The sequence below is a fragment of the Microtus ochrogaster genome, chromosome 15, assembly GCF_000317375.1.
Source record: "Microtus ochrogaster isolate Prairie Vole_2 chromosome 15, MicOch1.0, whole genome shotgun sequence".
Classification (NCBI taxonomy): domain Eukaryota; kingdom Metazoa; phylum Chordata; class Mammalia; order Rodentia; family Cricetidae; genus Microtus; species Microtus ochrogaster.
The window spans coordinates 43,111,221-43,130,413 of record NC_022017.1 but is presented as its reverse complement, the minus strand read 5'-3'; the positions used below and the strand labels follow the sequence as shown (position 1 = coordinate 43,130,413).

The 19,193-nt window shown below is 44.6% G+C and overlaps 1 protein-coding gene across 1 annotated transcript in view; it reads left to right on the top strand.

The window, feature by feature from the left end:
- Fer1l6 (fer-1 like family member 6) overlaps nt 1-19,193 on the top strand; it is a 112,806-nt gene that overhangs the window by 50,317 nt on the left and 43,296 nt on the right. Inside the window, exons 19-21 of the mRNA XM_005354617.2 lie at nt 4,032-4,156; nt 9,509-9,643; nt 12,754-12,903. Coding sequence (XP_005354674.1) covers nt 4,032-4,156; nt 9,509-9,643; nt 12,754-12,903 — 410 coding nt within the window. The remainder of the gene's footprint in view (nt 1-4,031; nt 4,157-9,508; nt 9,644-12,753; nt 12,904-19,193) is intronic.

Here is a 19,193-nt window from a genome sequence, read left to right as displayed (position 1 = left end):
GGGTTTCTCCATAGCTTTTGGTTCCTGTCCTGGAACTAGCTCTTGTAGACCAGGCTGGCCTCGAATTCACAGAGATCTGCCTGCCTCTGCCTCCCAAGTGTTGGCTGCCTCTTTATTGAAAGGCTGTGTATTTATGAAAATATTTAACCCATAGAGTTACTTTTGCCAGTATCCTTAAGTTCACATTTCAACACACTTATCAATTACATTATTAATATTAATATACTTTTAATATTAAAGTATGTATTAATATACTTTTGCATTCTGCTCTGTTTTCAAATCACTGACTTTTGGGCTTTTCCAGCTGCTGCATCCAGACAAAGCCAACTGCAGTTTTCCTTCCATTCTACTGAACTTGAGTTTTGAGTCTAGCCAAAGCTGTGCACACTGGAGTAGAGGCACACCACGCTTCTTCTGTCACGTGCGTCAGTTGACCTTAACTGCTAGTGTATTCCTCGTGGTTCCATAGTCAGAGAAGACAACGTTCTGGAAATTTGTGTACAGTGGTTCAGCTCATAGATTCTGCACTCAATGTCAACACAAGTGTGTCATCTTTGAGGAAAATACATAACACAGAGTGCCAAGTACCGTGTCGTATACGCTACACATAAGAGCTCACTCAATCCCGGGAAGACTGTTTAATTCACAAGATGGAGACAGTACATCTCTGAGACACCCAGAAATTGCCCAAGATCGCTCAGTGGCTGAAGCGCTGGGCAAATCATATTCAAACACGGCTTTCTTATCTGCCTTCTGTTAAACCATTGAGAGCTCTTCTCTTTGGGCAAATAACACCCACATCAAGTTATCTCCTGGTCTGTAGATACAAGCATCTTTACAGACCCCAAAGGCCCAGATGTGTCCACTGTTTCGGCTACTAATAATCCAGAGGGGAGGAGAGGCGTTTCTGGAGGTGCCATGCAGCCTGTCATTTTCACAGAGTCACCTAATGACCTTCTGCTGAGCCCTGGCATTGGTGACATTGGCCGCCTTCCATACCAACTGGTGAATTTTATGCTCCAGAGGATAGCCACTCAGCAAATAATTACCTTGCATCTATATATGGAAGGCCTGGTGGAAAACCTGGCGGGGGGGGTGTAGAGAGGAGAAGAGGTGACCCCAGCTTCAAGTAGGGCATCCAGATGTGGCCTTAAGAACCACAGGGGACAGGACATTGACCCCTACAGCATGAGGAATCTGGCTAGATTAGTCCAAGGATCAGAACTGGGAAGAGTCAAGGTTCATAAAGAAACCCGAAATGTAGGCCGAGTAAATGGCATTGCCTAGAGTTGGTTGTGCAATGTGCCACCTATTGGAAGAGCTGTTAAAAAAATCTCAGGGTTAGTTGTCTCAAGGGCACTGGTGGGCATTCTCTCCAGGACAGGACCTTCCCAAGTCTTCCTGAGAAAACTGCTGAGCTCAGATGTGCAGTAGCACATGGCTGTCTCCCAGCTGACTGCTGTCACTGTGTCTGTCCCTGTGACATCTGCTGTTCCCTGCTTTGTTTACTGCTGTCATTTTTAAGGGACTCTCTGTTGGCAGAGCCCAGCCTGTCAACATTAGAGTTAATTGGTGTCTATGGAGACAGGAAGGGCTTAAGAACTGATCCCCAAAGAAACACTTCTCTCATTCCGCTGACGTGCTCGGAGTTTGCAGAGCCTTGCACTGTAAGAACGGACACAGACTTAATTGGGCCATGTGCACAGCTCAAGTTTCCTAATTGCCTGCAGGATTAAAATGCGGATTGAGAAGGTTGCTACATTTTTAGGCTCCATGCTGGTCCTCATGTAAGCCAGACAGTGGCACAAGGGAGAGAGACAGAAATGTTCAGGTGTCCTTACAGTCACCTAAGGAATTACCTTTGACATCCTGCCTTCCTTGTCCCGTCACACCCTGTCTGTCAGAGCCAAGTTCTCTACCATCCACACAGGGTAGCAAAATCTTCCCCAGTCCTCATTTTAATCCCTCCACCAGTTTGGGGTGCTCTGGCCTTTCAAACTTTCACCTCCAGGGGATGCTGATATCTCCTTAGAGACATCTTCTTTACATCTCTTCTGTCCTTTGATAGCTTGATCTAGAATTTTATTCTCCTGATCTCTTACTCTGTTATCATCTGCTCCTGCACACACACACACACACACACACACACACACACACACACACACACACACCTACCTCTTCAGGAGTCCCACATGACCTACTGCATTTTCGAATACTTCATGCACATTTCCAAGGTCTGAGGTCACATGACCATCTCTGTTTGTGACTTTTACTTCCACACAAAGTAGCCAAGACTTTTGTTTCCAAATGGCCTGCTGTTACTGATTTTTTTAATGGACTGATCCTTGTAACAAGGATAATGGCTGTATCCTTGTTACAGCCACTTGATGTTTGCATCGCTGCCTACCAGATGCTACCATCCTGAGGGGCTTTGCTCAGAAGACAGAGCCACCACCCCTAGAATCAGCTCCTTTGTATTTGAACGTGTCTGAACTGTTCTCTTGTGTGCACGTCCTCTTATTTCTCAGGAACAACTTGCTATGTTTTGTGTTACTTTGCCTTTTCCCTTCCCACAATGTACTAGATTCTCGAGATCCTGCTGCTTTGCTAGTTACACTTCTAACATGTTATTTTTAAATGCTTAAAAGCTGCCTGCCATTTCTCCTATCCATTCATCTCCAAGGTCTGAGGTCACACGACTACCGCTGTCTGTGGCCGTTACTTCCACACACATTTTTCCTGTCCATACCTGCTGTGGTGATACCCAGGTTGCTGCCAGCATTGGCACAACCAATAGGAACAACACACCAGCATCTTCACGCCACTCCCTAGTGCCAGGCACTGTCCTCAGCCCTCAGCCTCCTGTAAGAGCCGTATGAGGACTTCTGGTCAGCCTCCATTTTACAGTTCCTGTGTGAACGTGTGTGACTTATGCCTAGAAGTTGCTGGAGTGAACTGATAGTTCACAGGGCATTTCTGCCCTTCGTTTAAGTAAGCTGAACTATTTCAATGAGTGCATGAGGCTTCCTACAGAGAAGTCCCCATGTCAACACAAAGACCTGGATTATACTAATACGGTGACTTTCAGAGATGTGGAAATGGGGGTGGGGTAAGAAGGCAAGAGGGAATAAGGGATTATGAAAATAAGAAGTGAGTTGGGAGAGCCAGTGGTGGTGAGGACCCACAAACCAAAGACTCAGCTGCACTGTCCTCCACTGAACACTGACCTCCTCCAATTTATCTGTCCCTTTGTGTTCTGTCCTAGGCAGCACGTGCTCACTCCTGCTCGCTGTCCTCCAGGCCCTTTGGCCACACCCTCCCATCACTGTGATCTGGCTTCTCATCTTGCCTTCTGTCTTCTCTAGGGAGCTTCCAAAGGCAAGGACTGTCTTAGTCCTGACAATTGCGCCTTAGAGACCAATACCAAAATTCTAAGTAGTTGGCACACAAAATGCCATTGGCTAGGAATGTAGAGCAGGTAAATGGATAACTCAACACGTCTATTGAGTTTATTGAAGTAAAAGCTATTGATAAGGCAGCCTTCTATATGTGTGTATGAGCCTGTGCATGCCTGTGACCATATGAGCTCATATGTGGACACACACACAGAACAAGAGATTACTAGGGATTTAAGCATGCTAACATATGACATTTTAGGTGGGAGAGTGGATTTTGGAGTTAGGCAGAAGAAACATCTGGTCTCTGCACACTTGGGAAAGAACCTTGTTCATTCAGGGTCATTTTTCTCATCTATTAGTGGGGCTACAGTTACGTATTTCACGTGGTTGTGATGATGGTTAAGGAACACAGTGTGAAAACAGAAAGAAACACAGTGTGGCAAAACCTCAGGGGGATGCGCTCTTCTAAAGGACTCTGCTCCAGTCCCTCTCCACCTGGTCATGGAGGAGGGCAGGGCTCCTGCCACTGTTGTCTCCCTGTGGTTGTACGGTCACCTGCCACCTGCAGACACACATCCACACATCCTACTCCTAAATGCCTATTAATGTTTTCCCTTTCATGATTCTCCACAGCCCAGCACGTCTTCCAGTTGAGAGCACACATGTACCAAGCCCGGGGCCTCATCGCAGCTGACAGCAATGGACTCTCAGATCCCTTTGCTAAAGTCACATTCCTGTCCCAGTGCCAGACCACAAAGGTAACCAGAGAGCCGCCAGCCTCCTCCCTGCTGCTGAGGCTGATGCACAGCACAGATACACAGCACAGCCAAGAAAAGGAAGATGAGGCTCTCCCCGCCCGTGGCATCTCCCAGTATGCAGTCTTCCAGACTCAGAATCCAGTGTGGGGCAGGAAAGATGAGCACAGGTCTATTTTTCCCTGTTGAGCTACTGTCCTAAAGCAGACAGACAAGTCTTAAAGCTAAGGCAGGGCAGAAAAGAAGAACGGGAAGAGGAGCCCATCATGTCCCCGGCACCTGCAGGAGTGCCAGGCACAGAAAGTAGTGAGAGAATGAGAAAGGAGAAGCCAGCAAAGCAGCCCTCCTGAGACTTAGTCTGTCATTACCTCAGGGGATCTGCTTGAGGTGGATGGGGAGAGGCTCTAGCTTTCTGATCAGGAAGTTCTAACCTTTGCACTTAGCAGTGAGGGTGCTTTTCCAAAGCTATGCTTCAACCCCTTTCCCCTGGAGAACACCACTTGGCGACAGGCGCGGTGTCATAGGAGGTGGGCAGATGGTGGCTTCCTCTGCTTCCTTCCCGTCTCACACATCAAGCAGTAGGGTGGAAAAGGGCTCCTCGTCAGCACGAGTCCTGCAGGAGGGTATCTTACACCGGGTCACACCCACCAAAGCCTTGCTTATTCTCCTATTGTCAGCCAGGGAAGGGTAAGATCGTACAGAATTGGCCATCTCAGAGAGGGAGGAAACAAGAACATAAGGTCACCTTCTGGTTCATCTACTCAGCAACTGTGTTTCTCCAAAGAGCTCACTAGGTCCCAGTTCTGTCACTCTAACACAGCTGTTCTGAAGAAGGGAAACGTTAAGTACATAAACAACTGATGAATGACCGCCATTACATGGCTGATGTCAAGAGGGCACACATTTTCCCCAAGACAAACCCTATGGCCGGCTGATGGATTCGACTCTATTTTGATTTATTGCACATAGGCCGAGAGCACGATGGGAAACAACATCACATCCATTTAGCCAGTGCCCGCTGAGTACTGACTGGTTCTGCATGAACTCTAGGAGAAAATGGGTGGGGTGGGCCCTCCTCCTGCCTGATGGATGATGCAGGCGTAGATGTGGTCCTCCAGGCAGACAGGCTGCTGCTGTACTGTGCCAAGTCCTGTGTGTGTGGTTGTGCAAAGGCCTAAGGAACTACTTGGAGAGGTGGTTCATTCTGTCTCAGAGGTAGTGTAGAGAGACCTTGGAAGGAAGGTGTCTCCATTTTTATCTCTTGTCCAATGGAAACAAGAAGGCAGAGGACCACCCTCTTTGCTGGTTTTGGAGAGAATGTGCACAGCAGTGATTGATTGTGCACATAAGGATGTGCACAGCAGTGATTGTGCACATAAGGACGTGCACAGCAATGATTGTGCACATAGGTCCTGGACAGGGGCCAGGAGGGAGCGCTGCCCATAAAGTGCTTGCCAGGCAAACATGAGGATCTAAGTTCATTGCTAGAATTTAGGTTTAAAAAAAATTCAGGTGTGGTGGTGTAGCACTGGGGAGCTGAATGGAGATGGGCAGATGTTTGGGACCCATTGGCTAGCCAGCCAAGCCCTAGGTCAGTGAGAGGCCTTGTCTCAAAAAAAGAAAACCAAAACAAACAAACAAAAAAAACCCCAAAAAAACAAAAACAAAAAACTAGATAAATGGCTTCTGAGGAGTGAAACCCGAGTTCACCTTCTGGTCTCTGCATACGTGTGCATGCGCATGTACACATGATAATCCCATGCAAACATACACACACACACACACATATACAACTGTAGAGTTCTGTTGCCCCCGTCCTAATCCAATATCTCATATCTACTAGACATATGACATTAAGCAGAATTCCCTTTAGGCGTCAGTTTCTTCTTCTGCAGTAGGCATGATAATAACATATACATCTCCCTCATAAAGGAGAGGAAATGAAATGCCAACTGCTTAAAACAGCTTCTGCCCAACTGTCCATGATGGCTGCTATTGCAACTGCCATCCCCAAACAAGAGCGGTCTCAGAAGGTGGACCCAAGGGCTATCCACTCACCTCAACCATGCAATCCCGGGCCCTCTGAAGTGACCCTGGGAGAGTCTGAGCTCGCTTGCTGGCCTACCACATAACAATCCTGCTGGCTTTCATCTCCATACAGCACACTGGTTTAATTTAGATTCATATCTCGAAGGCACAGATGGACTTTGTTTATCAAATAATCATCTGAAAGGGAAATAGGTTCTGCTGAACCCTGGATCTGCCTCTAATTTTGAATCAAGGGCCCAGTGTTTGCTAATAATAACTGCTGCCACTTATTCAAGACTCTCACGTGCCAGACACAACACTAAGTACTTTGTGTGCATTGTTTACCAGCCTCACCGTAACTTGGGGACACGTGCTCTTCTGTCCCCATCTTGGAGATAAAGGAGTGAGAGTCACCGATTGTGCAGCTTGGAGATGGTGGGTTAGGAGGGAGACCCAGGTCTTTCCAATTCCAAGGTCACCTTTGCCCAGCCATTCTGTCTTGGTTTTGGATACAAAGCTCCAGGTTTTCTTCTCCTGTCTGTGTGTTGGGTTACATCGGATGACCTGGCCTGTGACTGGCAGGCCTCCTCCATACTTCTACTGGGGAAAGCTGAGTCTGAGGCCCTGCAAGTCCAGCTGAGCCTGGTATTCAGAGATAGCACCTGTGTGGGCTGGCACTGGTTCCCTGGAGGACTGAGCACACCTGGCGTGTAGAAGAGCCAGCCCCTAAAGGGCTGCCTGCACATCAGTCCCTGACAAGGTGACCTGATGGTCTGGGATGTCCAGTCATTGCAGACACTGTGGAGAAATAGGACTTGAAGGATAAAGGAAAAGGGGAGAAATTTACAGAGAAAGGGTTTGAGAGCTAATGAGGAGAGGAGCCAGATGTGTGTGAGGGGACCTAATAGGCAGAGAAGGAGAGCAGGGCGTCTTAGATGGTAGAGATTGCTAAGCCTAAGGTTACCAAGAATGAGACCAATGTATATTCCTGAAGACGTGGATGGTTAGGCAAGATCAGCCAGTGTACTAAGGCTGCCATTGAGTAGGTATTTAGGGGAGTGTGTGTGTGTGTGTGTGTGTGTGTGTGTGTGATACAAGGAATTGTACTCCCCAAACTTGACAAATGCTAGACAGGTATTCTACTCCTGAGCCACTTCCCAGTCCTAAATGTTTGCTCACTCATAAGCAAATCTGGACTGAGATGGAGTACATATAGGAAGGGTAGCAAGCATTTACTGAACACCTACTGTATGCCAGACAGTGACTATTCCTTACCTCAGACAAGATGGGTGTTAGTCCATTCAAAGAAGGGAAACTCAGGCTTGGAGAAGTTAAATCATCTAGGCAAGCTGGTCCCCGGGTAGTGAATTAAGCCCGGATTCCATTTAGAGCTTTTGCTCCTTCTGCTATATTCTGTCCAGGACCCCTGACTAACTGTGTGCAGTGCTAAGTCTTATCCTGAACTTGTAAAAGAAGCCTTAAACTCAGTTCAGTGCATGGCTCCTTAAGGAAGCCCTTAAGAATAAGGCTAATTGTGGGTAGTTGAGCAAAGACGAGGGAGACTCTTATTTGGGCGAGTCATTTAGTAGCGCTCTACAGTGATCAAGTGACATTTTATACATGGTGGCAATGTGGAGGTCAGATGAGTGGCCCCTCCTCCGTCCATGAAAACAGCCATGAAGCTTCCACTCTGCAGAGAATACAGTCTAGCACACCGTAGGCATGTGATGAACGAACGAAGGATGAATGCTGGCCTCTGGGGTCTTATTCAGCCTTTCCAGCCACGTGGGGAGGAAGTGATAAACACTCCTGTCAGGAAGATGCTGTGAAGATGATTGACAGCTTTGACATTACACCGTCAGTCAGGTGCACTCTGCAGAGGGCTCGCCTGTCTCTTCCAAAGCAACACAAAGTGTTACAACTTTGCATTGCAACAGGGTCACACCTGTTTATCGTTCGGTTGAGCCTTGGTCTTTTTATATCAGAAAAGTCAGACTTTTCAGAAGTGTTTTAAAGCCTCATTATATCTGAGACATAAAATAGTCTAAAATAAAAACTCAAGAAGGGAGGCAGACTGCAGGCACACAATACTTTTACAGCTTGCATAAAGAGCAATAAAGCTTTTCTTCTGGAACCACCGTGCAAACAGTGTAGCTGGAGCTGGCTGGATGTGTGACTGAGCAGGTGGTTTTATGGGAGCCTGAGGGTTAGTGCGGGCCAGTTCTTCCTTCCAGCCCTCCTGGAGTTGAGAGTGGCAGGCAAGTTACAGCTCTGAGGTGCTGTGGAAATTTCCCCCAGGATCCAGCAGCTGCTGAACACACTCAGTTACGAAACCCGTTCGAATGCACAGCTTGGAAGAGAGCTGTGACCATGGACTCATTCAGCACAGGCTCTACACACTGGTGGGGCAGTGTCTGCCCAGATGTGGGATCCCTTACCTGCAGACAACTCAGCCTTTTGTCCGTGAAACTGGCCTCTCTCCAAATGCCCAAATAAACAGAGAAGGGAATTCAAATTTAAATAACACTCTTCCTTCTGAAGGTTCTTCTTGAGCCTCCTAGGAAGGAAGCTATGGGCCAATTCTAATGAGACCCTGATGGTTCTGGACCAATTCTTCAAGCGATCATCCTTCCTTGATTTTTAGTTTCTCCGTCTGAATGACGGACATTGTATGACTGTATGACATTGGTACAGTCCACTACCAACGTCACTGTTTGCTGCCGCAGCAACTCCTGTGAAAGAAAGATGTCATGTCAAATGGTGTTGGAGATTCTGGTCTATTCAAAGTCCTCAGTGCCTATCCAAAAAGCTGTAAACTTCTACATAAAGTATATGAGGTTTGAAAGTTAGCATTATGGCCTTTGATGACAAGGTTATATTTGATCCCCCCATTCACAGTGGAGGGAAACCCTAAAATGGAGATGTCAGTGGTATTTACCTGGTGAACGCGGATGATTCAGATGGAATTTCAGTTTATCATCTGTAGACTCTGGACATGTGAACCTGTTCCTTGGTCTTTAACATGTATGTAAATAACTACCCAGAATAACTTTGAGGTTTGGCTACTGGCACAATGCTATAGGTTGCACACAATAATCACTCAATAAAGGGCACCTGATGTCATCATAGCACCATGGTAAATTGATACTTATGCAAGAAGGACATTAATCAGTACTCCACTATTAAAACATTATCAATACAAAGTCTTCCGGAGACTGTGAATGTGTACCCCCTAGTATTTAATAAACAGGCACCATGGGTCCTCCTTGTTCTCCAGGTTTCTGTTGAACAATTCAGCTAAACGGTTCCCATGTTCCTTCCTTCCAGGTCATTTCCCAGACCCTCTCTCCTACCTGGAACCAGATGCTGCTCTTCAATGAGTTGGTTTTGCATGGCGAGGAGAGGGAGCTGGCGGAGTCCCCACCCCTAGTGGTGGTGGAACTCTACGACAGTGATGCGGTGGTAAGTGTCACCAGGCAACACCAGCTGCCCCTTCTTCCGAATGCTCTACTGCATGAACCAACTTGAAGGTCAGCAAAGTGCTGACACTGAGCGGTCAGGACCCAGCGGTGGCTTTCACCATAGCACGCTATGATATACAGAAACGCGTTAATGATAGTCACTGCTTTGTTTACAGTTTGTTATTTAGAATTCCCTTTACGTTATAATCAAAAGGGCCTCAAATTAGCAAAATTCAGTCAATGCTCACTTCTATAGGGATGTGATTCTTGCTAAAACCACCCCACAACTACCACACACCCCCCCCAGCTGGTCCCATATTACTGCTGTTTACAGACCTTCTCCAAGCCCTTTGCAAACAGGTCTGTGTTGCTCTTACCTAGCGGGAGGGAACTACATGGGCATCTTCATGACTCATCCTTGTAACTGGGCCACTTCTTTTACCTCTCTGCTGCCTGGCCCTGCAACAATGTATTCATCACGGCCCTCTTTGGTGATGAACCAAACCTTTCCAAAGACATTTGTGCTCTGAAACCTCAGGCAACTCCAAAGCTGACTGGTGACTTTAAGTGACTATGACAAGCATTCTTCTCTAAGTGGAGAAGTCTATAGCGAATGACAAAGATTTATTTCTTTTCTTTGACATCTCTGGCTCCTCAGGAAGCCCAAATCTATAAAGGACAAAAGTTGTTCTGAAAAGATTTTCCATACCCTCCTCACTACTGTGCTCCCAAGAGCCCTGAGGTGGGCCAAGGTCAGAGAGAAAACAGGATATGAGATTCGCAAGGGACCATGGGAAACATGAAAGTTTTGTCCTGCCCTTCTTGCTCTTTAGAAAGGAGGACAGATCTAGGAAGTTTGAGTATCTCCTTTAGAGTCACAGAGAGAAGCAGAGTCAGGACTTGAACGTACAACTCCTGGGTCTATTCTTTCGTATACAGTTGGTGGCTGGGAGCATGGCCTCCCCTCCCTCTACCCCTCCATTGCTGCTGTAAATTGGGGTTGAATGTGTTTGATTTCCCTGTTGAGAATGCAGTGCAGATTTTACCCACAAAGTAAATATGCTTCTACTCTTCTGCCTTGGAATACTCGTCCCATCTTAGCTGTCTGTTTTCTGTTTGAAAAGGAATCCAACATCTTTGGAGTTTTCTGATACCTTAGCTGATACTCTATTACTGCTACACTGTTACCCTGTTACAGCTACACTGTTACCCAATTACTGCTACATTGTTACCCTATTACCACTACACTGTTTTCCTATTACTGCTACACTGTTTCCCTATTACCGCTACACTGTTACCCTATTACCGCTACACTGTTACCCTATTGCCGCTACACTGTTACCCTATTACTGCTACACTGTTACCCTGCTACACTGCTACCCCATTACTATCCATTTCCGTCCCAGATCCCTGCTCAATGATGCCCTTTCCTTCACAGAAAAAAAAATCAAGCTAATGCTTTCAAATATAAAGGGAAAAGGGTTGTGTTGGAAAGAAAGACAGCATGGACAGTTTGTGCTTTTCTCCTGGAGAAGTATGTGGAGACACACATTAAGACTGTGTTTATGTCCCCAGGCTGAACCTAAAATATGGCAATCAGATTATTAGACTTGAACTCTCCTGGCCCATGTTTCCAGTCTAGAACTTTCTCTCATTCTCCAGGAGCTTGGGGTCCCTGAGTGTTGACTGGCACTATAAGAAACGCTTTTTCATTTGGCAAACTGTTCACTTGGGTTTATGCTCATGCTAACATTTCCAGGGCTCCTTTGAGTTAACCATACCTTTTAAGAATGATTAGCAAACTAACTGTTGAGCAGAACACTCATTTTATACCAGGCTGTCCTAACTCCATCCATTCTCCCAATAGATGGCAGTTATGTTTGTTTTCAAGTGTGGCTGAGCCAAAGCCTTGTTTCCAGCTCCTTCCCTGGAGGCATTGCGAGTTCTGGCTTATGAATCCAAAGACAGGAATGTAGCATGGCTGCTGAAACCTGACCTAAAACGAAATAGAAGTTGGGCACTGTCTTTGGACTAAGCAGATCATGTCTACCAGCTGTCACCCAGCAGACTCAGTGGATTCCCAGGCTCGATGATGCAATGTGAAGAAAGCAGGGAGTCCTACCCATATGAAACATATATTCTCATGATTCCAGAGATAAAGAGCAAAGTAGAGCAGCTTCTATAGCTCCTGCCTCTCCCAGAGGAGCACGGGCCTGAAAGCTGGCTTGGGGAAAAGGCAGGTGCTGTCAATAATTCTTAAAGGAACTTGAATCCCAGACATGTACATACGTACACAGGTACTTTCCCCTTTTTACTGCCCTCACTTAAACATCCTGACCTCAGTCATCACCAGGACCATCAGCATCAATAGTCCAGTATTGTGGATTGGGCACATAATACAAATGATTTATAAGATTACATTACTTCTTACAAAGTCATAGACAGAGATAAGAGTTTTATTTATGAACCTCAGAAAAGTTGAGTGCCTGGCTTAGGTCACAAAGCTAGGAAGAGGCAGATTAGAGACCACAGACTCAGGTTTACTTCTGTCTAAAGCTCACAATCCTGTCCACAATAGAGATGTAGAATGTCTGTTGTTATCTTGGGTTTTCCTTTTTCCTTATGGTCTATCATGGTTGATTACTTTAATTAAGATCTCCATAGAAGGAGTCTTGGAGCAGTGAGGCCCAAAGTTATATCTTCTTAGTGTTTCGCTGGGAGCCAGAGAACCCTCTAACCCTCAAGCCATGGGTGGGACTGGGGAAGAGGTTCTTGGTAGAAGACAAGAGGGGAAAGCTGATGCTGTCAACTTTTGCTGATGCTGTGTAGGGTTAAGCCAGCCCCTTAGGGGGCGGGCTTGCCTCTGGCGAATGTTTACTTATAAATTGGGTGCAAGGGAGCCCGTGCGCCCCTTTTTTTACCTTTTGTGCTTTGAGGGAACCTCGGTTCTGTAAGTTTATTTTTTTTTTATTAAAGCTGTATATATTTCTTTACAATCTGCCTGCATTTAATTATGCCGCTACATATTTGGCGTCCAACTTCGGGCACTTGCCCCCGCCCCGACACGGGTCAGAACTAAGTATGCCAATTAAAAACTCTTTTCCTCTCTAGGGGAAGCCAGAATATTTGGGTGCCACGGTGGCTGCTCCAGTTGTGACACTAGCTGACCAGGACTATGAACCCCCCAAGCTGTGTTATCACCCCATCTTCTGTGGGAACCTCTCTGGAGGGGACCTTCTTGCTGTGTTTGAGCTGTTTCAGGTAAGGGTCCAGGGCATCTGTACCAGATGTCTTTTGGCCTTGGTTGACCAAAGATGTAGCTCGCTTGGATGTGCTATTTAGTGAGGCAATCCTGGTCCATCTCTGTTATCCCATGTCTGTAAGTGTCTTCTTCTGGGGGTCTGGAAGCTGACATTCAAGAACTTTGATAACATGAGCTATTCCCAGAATTGCTGCACCACAAACCAGAATGATAAAATGAAAGACCCTCAAGGACTGGGTCATCAGTGTTTGAGCTATGGCAGAGTCCCTCAATCCCATCAAACCATTTAAGGATGTGAAAAAGAAGGCTTCAAACATGTGTGGGGTACTTGCCATGTGCCTGACATTATGGTTGTGGTGTCTCTCATCTTTCAATTCCTCTTCTGGACCTTACATCTTTAAGCACCAGGTGCTGGTGGTACTTTGCCTTTGGATTATGCCAAACTTTTTTCTTCTCTGCAGGATGCTAGGACAGAATGCCAATGATTGAACAACCTCAACAACAAATACTGTTTGTTAGATATTCTCACAGTTGAGGCTGGATTCCAAAAAGGCACTGATAGATTCGGTATTGGATGGAGGCCCAGCTCTTGAGTTATAGATGGCTGCCTTTTTATTGTGCCCTCCTGTGGCAGGGAGAATAATGTTCTGCCTTTGTTCTCTTATTATAATCCTCACACTCATGAGGATTCTCTATGGCTGAACCTCCAAATGTCATCATAGTGGGGTTACAACCCAAACTTGACATTGGATTAATAGCATCTTCTATAGGAAAACCTGATTTTCCGAAATCCCAATTCAAAACAAAATGAAACTCAACTCATGTGATAAAGAAACTGGAAGACACACATTCCTGGCACATGCAGCATGAATGAGCGTGAGGGTGGAGTGGGGACTGGATCCCATGGGGATGAATCTCACAGGCATTCTTAACACATACAGCATGAATAAGCATGAAGGTGGGGGACTGGATCCCACGGGGATGAATCTCAGATCTACCACTTGTTATAATGTGGCTTTTTCTGATTAAAAATGTAGGATGTTTTCAATTTTCCCAAGTTGTCTTGTACAGAGCAGTCCATGCATATTGTTTAATTATTAATAATATTTCTATGCTATAGGATATTAAAACAAGATCTTTGGTCTCAACTATTGACTTTAGAAATTGAAATGGATAAGAAGGCAAAATGTGGTCAGCATGGCAGATCAGAATCTAGACTCCATGTAGACAGATTTCTAACCAAAATGGAGGACTAGACAGTGTTAATTATTTTTTCATTTTATTTTTTTTAAACTATCTTTTCTCCTTTTACATGCCAAATCCATTTCCCACTCCTTCCCCTCCTCCTGTTCCCTCCACCTTCCATCTCCCCACCCCAATCCCATTCACCATCCACTCCTCAGAGAGAGTAAGGCTTCCCATGGGGAGTCAACATTTGAACATTTCCTTAATGTCTTTCATCCATTTGAGATCCTTCTGTTGAGTTCTGTACCCCATTTTTAATTGGGTTATTTGATATTTTGGTGTCTAATTTCTTGAGTTCTTTATATTTTTTGGAGATCAGTCCTTTGTCTGATGTGGGGTTGGTGAAGATTTTTTTCCCATTCAGTAGGCTGCCCTTTTGTCTTATTGACAGTGTCCTTTGCTTTATAGAAGCTTCTCAGTTTCAGGAGGTCCCATTTATTTATTGTTGTTCTCAGTGTCTATGCTACTGGGTTGTATTTAGGAAGTAGTCTTCTGTTCCCATACATTGAAGGCTACTTCCCACTTTCTCTTCTATCAGGGTCAGTGTGTTTGGATTTATATTGAGGTCTTTAATCCATTTGGACTTGAGTTTTGTGCAGGGGGATAGATATGGATCTATTTGCATTCTTCTACATGTTGACATCCAGTTATGCCAGCACCATTTGTTGAAGATGCTTTTTTTTCTATTGTATAGTTTTAGCTTCTTCGTAAAAAAAAAAAATCAGGTGTTCATAGGTGCATGGATTAATACCTGGGTCTTCATTGGTAAACCTGTCTGTTTTTATGCTAATACCAAGCTGTTTTCTCTATAACAGAGCTTGATGTCAGGGATGGTGATGCCTCCAGAAGTTCCTTTATTATGCAGGATTGTTTTGGCTATCCTTGGTTTTTTGTTTTCCATATGAAGTTGAATATTGGTCTTTTGAGGTTTGTAAAGAATAGTGTTGGAGCCAGGCTGTGGTGGCACACACCTTTAATCCCAGCACTCGGGAGGCAGAGGCAGGTAGATCTCTGTGAGTTCGAGACCAGCCTGGTCTACAAGAGCTAGTTCCAGGACAGGCTCCAAAACCACAGAGAAACCCTGTCTCAAAAAACCAAAAAAAAAAAAAAAAAAAAAAAAAGAATAGTGTTGGGATTTTGATGAGGATTGCATCGAATTTGTAGATTGCTTTTGGTAGGATTGCCATTTTTATTATGTTGCTCCTACCTATCCATGAGCATGGGAGATCTTTCTATTTTCTGATATCTTCTTCAATTTATTTCTTCAAAGATTTAAAGTTCTTGTCGAACAGGTCTTTCACTGGTTTGGTTAGTATTACCCCAAGATATTTTATGTTATTTGTGGCTATTGTGAAGGTGATATTTCTCTGATTTCTTTCTCAGCTTTAAAAACCTGTACTCCATAAAATTAGGAAGTATAAAAGAAATGTACAATTTTCTGGATAGGTACCATATACCAAAATTAAATCAAGACCAGGTTAATAATTTAAATAGAACTATACCCTACAAAGAAACAGAAGCTGTCATCAAAACTTTCCCCAACCAAAGAAAAGCTCAGAGCCCAATGGTTTTAGCACAGAATTCTATCAGAAATTCAAAGAAGAGCTAATATCTATAGTCTTCAAATTGTTCAACATAATAGAAACAGAAGGAATATTTCCAAACTCTTTCAATGAGGCTACAGTTACCCTGATACCAAAACCACTCAAAGCCTCAACCAAGAAAGAAAAATTACAGACCAATCTCCCTCATGAACATTGATGCAAAAATACTCAATAAAATATTGGCAAACTAAATCCAAGAAAACATCAAAAAATCATCCACCATGATCAAGTTGGCTTCATTCCAGTGATGCAGAGATGGTTCAACTTACAAAAATCTATCAACATAATCCACTATATAAATAAACTGAAAGAAAAAAACATATGATCATCTTATTAGATGCTGAAAAAGCATTTAACAAAATCCAACACCCCTTCATGATAAAGGTCTTGAAGAGATCAGGATAAAAGAAACCTATCTAAACATAATAAAAGCAACGTACAGCATGCCTACAGCCAACATCAAATTAAATGCAGGGAAACACAAAACCATCCCACTAAAATCAAGAACAAGACAAGGCTGTCCACTCCATATCAATTCAATATAGTTCTTGAAGTTCTAGCCAGAGCAATAAGACACCAAAAGGCGATCAAGGGGATACAAATTGGAAAGGAAGAAGTTAAACTTTAACTATTTGCAGATGATATGATAGTATACAAAAGCAACTCCAAAAATTCTACCAGGGAACTCCTACAGCTGATAAACACCTTCAGTGATGTGGCAGGATACACTCAAAAGACTCAGTAGCCTTCCTATATCCAAATGATAAAGAATATGAGACTGTTAATTATTGAGGAGACAGATTTAGCTTAGATGTACTTGCAATCAAACCCAATTCTCTTTCTATCTGTAGCCTGGAAGTTACAGTTGGCTACAATGATGCATTCTTAAATCCATCAATCAGAGACTTTGTCACTTGAGTTACCCAGGGAAAAACTTTCTGTGGAAAGAATGGCAGCTTTGGAGAGTGAACCCTGCTAGTGAAACTGAGTGTGGATAAGCAGGAGTACTGTGTTGGGAATGCAAGGACTGGCTTCATTTGGCTCAAGCAGTTGAAGTCTAGCAGGGGAGGAAAGCAGAACTAGAAAACCAAACACTAGGTTCTAGATGTTAGGGTGATAAAACAAGTGGTTTCCAGCAAAACCCTATGTAGCTAGATAGCTGTGTGCCTCCCAGAAGTGTGGGTGTCAGAATGGAGGGCAGCCTTCCAAACCAGTCCTTCCTCGGAGGTCGTGAGCTGTCAGCAGGCTGTTCTGGTTGAAGCCCAGGCAGATACCAAACAATACCAAACCTGACAAAAGCAGCTCTGCCCTAATTGCTCTTCCCACTTCTAGGGGAAGTCTTTGTTTTCTGTTCCTCTATAATAGCACATCAATTAAAAGCTTCCTTTCCCAAGAGCCAGCCAGGCTGCCACCCGCTGCAGGTTCTTGGATCTCATAGATTTCCTCTTCTGCTCTTAGGCATGCTGAGATAACTCATTAACTTGTTCTGAAATGCCTCTCCACTCTGCCCACCTCCACTCCTATAGAGCATTTGCCGGTTTATGAGAATCATCAAGATTCCAGAAAGTTCGCCTGCTGTTTCAGATGTTCTCTCCTGGCCCATCCTTCTCTTTGCCTCTTGGTCTATGCAATGTGTGCCCATTGTTTGTAGGTAACTGAAACAGACCTTGCCTCCTTCGTCACTGTGTCGGTTTGTCGAAGACAAGGATCACTTTACTCTTGGATTTATACATTCAAACATGTATTTATTCAGTGTCTCCTATGTGTGGGTGTGTTCCCGAGGAACGTTCCTAAGCAGACAAAACACAGATCTTGCTGCCATTATCTGTCTACCATGCTTTTCAAATTCCAAAAGTGCTCTCTTGTCTTACTGCCGCGTGAGTTCACTACACAGCCCAAGAAAGGGCCATTTCTAGCTAATTCCACAAGTAGCACCCCCCTGAAGCTGTTCGGTGTGCAGTGTTTATAAACCCATGTGGCAGATCTGCCTTCCTAAATCCTGCTGCTTCTCAGGGAGCTTTCACTTACCATCACGTGAGCTTTGTCTGTAGTTTTCATTTATTTTCAGTCTTTGTCTCTTGGTATAGAACAAAGAAAAGCTATATTGTCCTTGCCTTCACTCAAGTCCCACTGACTTGAACAAAGTAAGAGTTTCTTCCTTAAGTCCTACTGGCTTGAACAAAGTAAGAGTCTCCTCCTTCATGCTTGCTGCTCAGTCAACCATCCCCACTTGGGACCTAAACTAAGTGAGCTAATTCATCTTACATAGCATCTCTGTGTGTTCTTTATGCTCTAAAGTTATCAGTTAGTGATTTAATGATCTGAATTTTTGTAGAAGCCATTATATATCCTCAAATAAGATAGTGACAGGTCCGGAGAACAAGAAGGAAGATTCTAGCATAGTGTTAAGACTTTCCAGAACACTCTGCTCAGGCCTCGGGAGACTTCATTGTCAGCTTCATCACAGACTCTTGCCTCCTCTGGTGGCTAACATGTCGGCACAATGATGATATTGTTCTCACATTTCCTTCCCGGGAAGCCTGATCAGCTGCAGTGTCACCATGTGATTATGGTGTGTGTCTAGCTGGGACACACACACACACACACACACACACACACACACACACACACTTGCTGTTTGGACTCAGACCCATTATATTTCCTCTGAGATCTTTTTGTTCTCCAGGGTTGGTGACAATTTCCCTCTGTGTTTTGAAGACTCTATTCTGCCTTTGGGCTTCTCTTCTCTGAGACATGTGTATTATTCTTATTATTGCTTCTTGAAAAGGTGAGCACTCACCAAGGTTTTCTGGTGGCTCTGTGTGTGGTCACAGAATTTCCATTTCTTCCTTTTTACTTTAGCTTTCAATTCTTTCCTGACATCCTCTGTCATGTCTTGTTTTGGGCAGTGTAAGTATTGCTACTATAGAGTTTGTGTCTGATGATGATACTACCTAAGTCCCCTGGGATCTGTTTCTATGGTTGTTGCTTCTCTCGACAATTAACTACACTGTCCTGTCTCCTTACATACTATGTTTTATTGCACAGTGGACGTAGTACATAACAATGTTCAGTGAAATTGGAGCCCAGTTTCACTTTTTAGCTTTTCTCTTTTCTTTTTAATTTTCTAAGTTATTTTGAAGCCACCAGTGTCTCACCTTGCACAGCTCTGGAACTGATGTAATTGGGGCAACAGAGAAGGGGTACCAACAGACACATGCAGAGAAAAGCCAGGCCTGTGTGGGACATGTATCAACACTGTGAGGACCACCCCAGCAGCTCGGACTTGAGGGGGGGTTGGTGAACTATCCTGCAGCTTGACTTTTCTCTCTGAGGGAGTAAAACTTAATTCTCTGAGGCTGGCAAGAGGGCCAAACTTAGCTCTCTAGGGTCAGAGAAAACAGGAACAGACACACACGCACACACACACACACACTTTT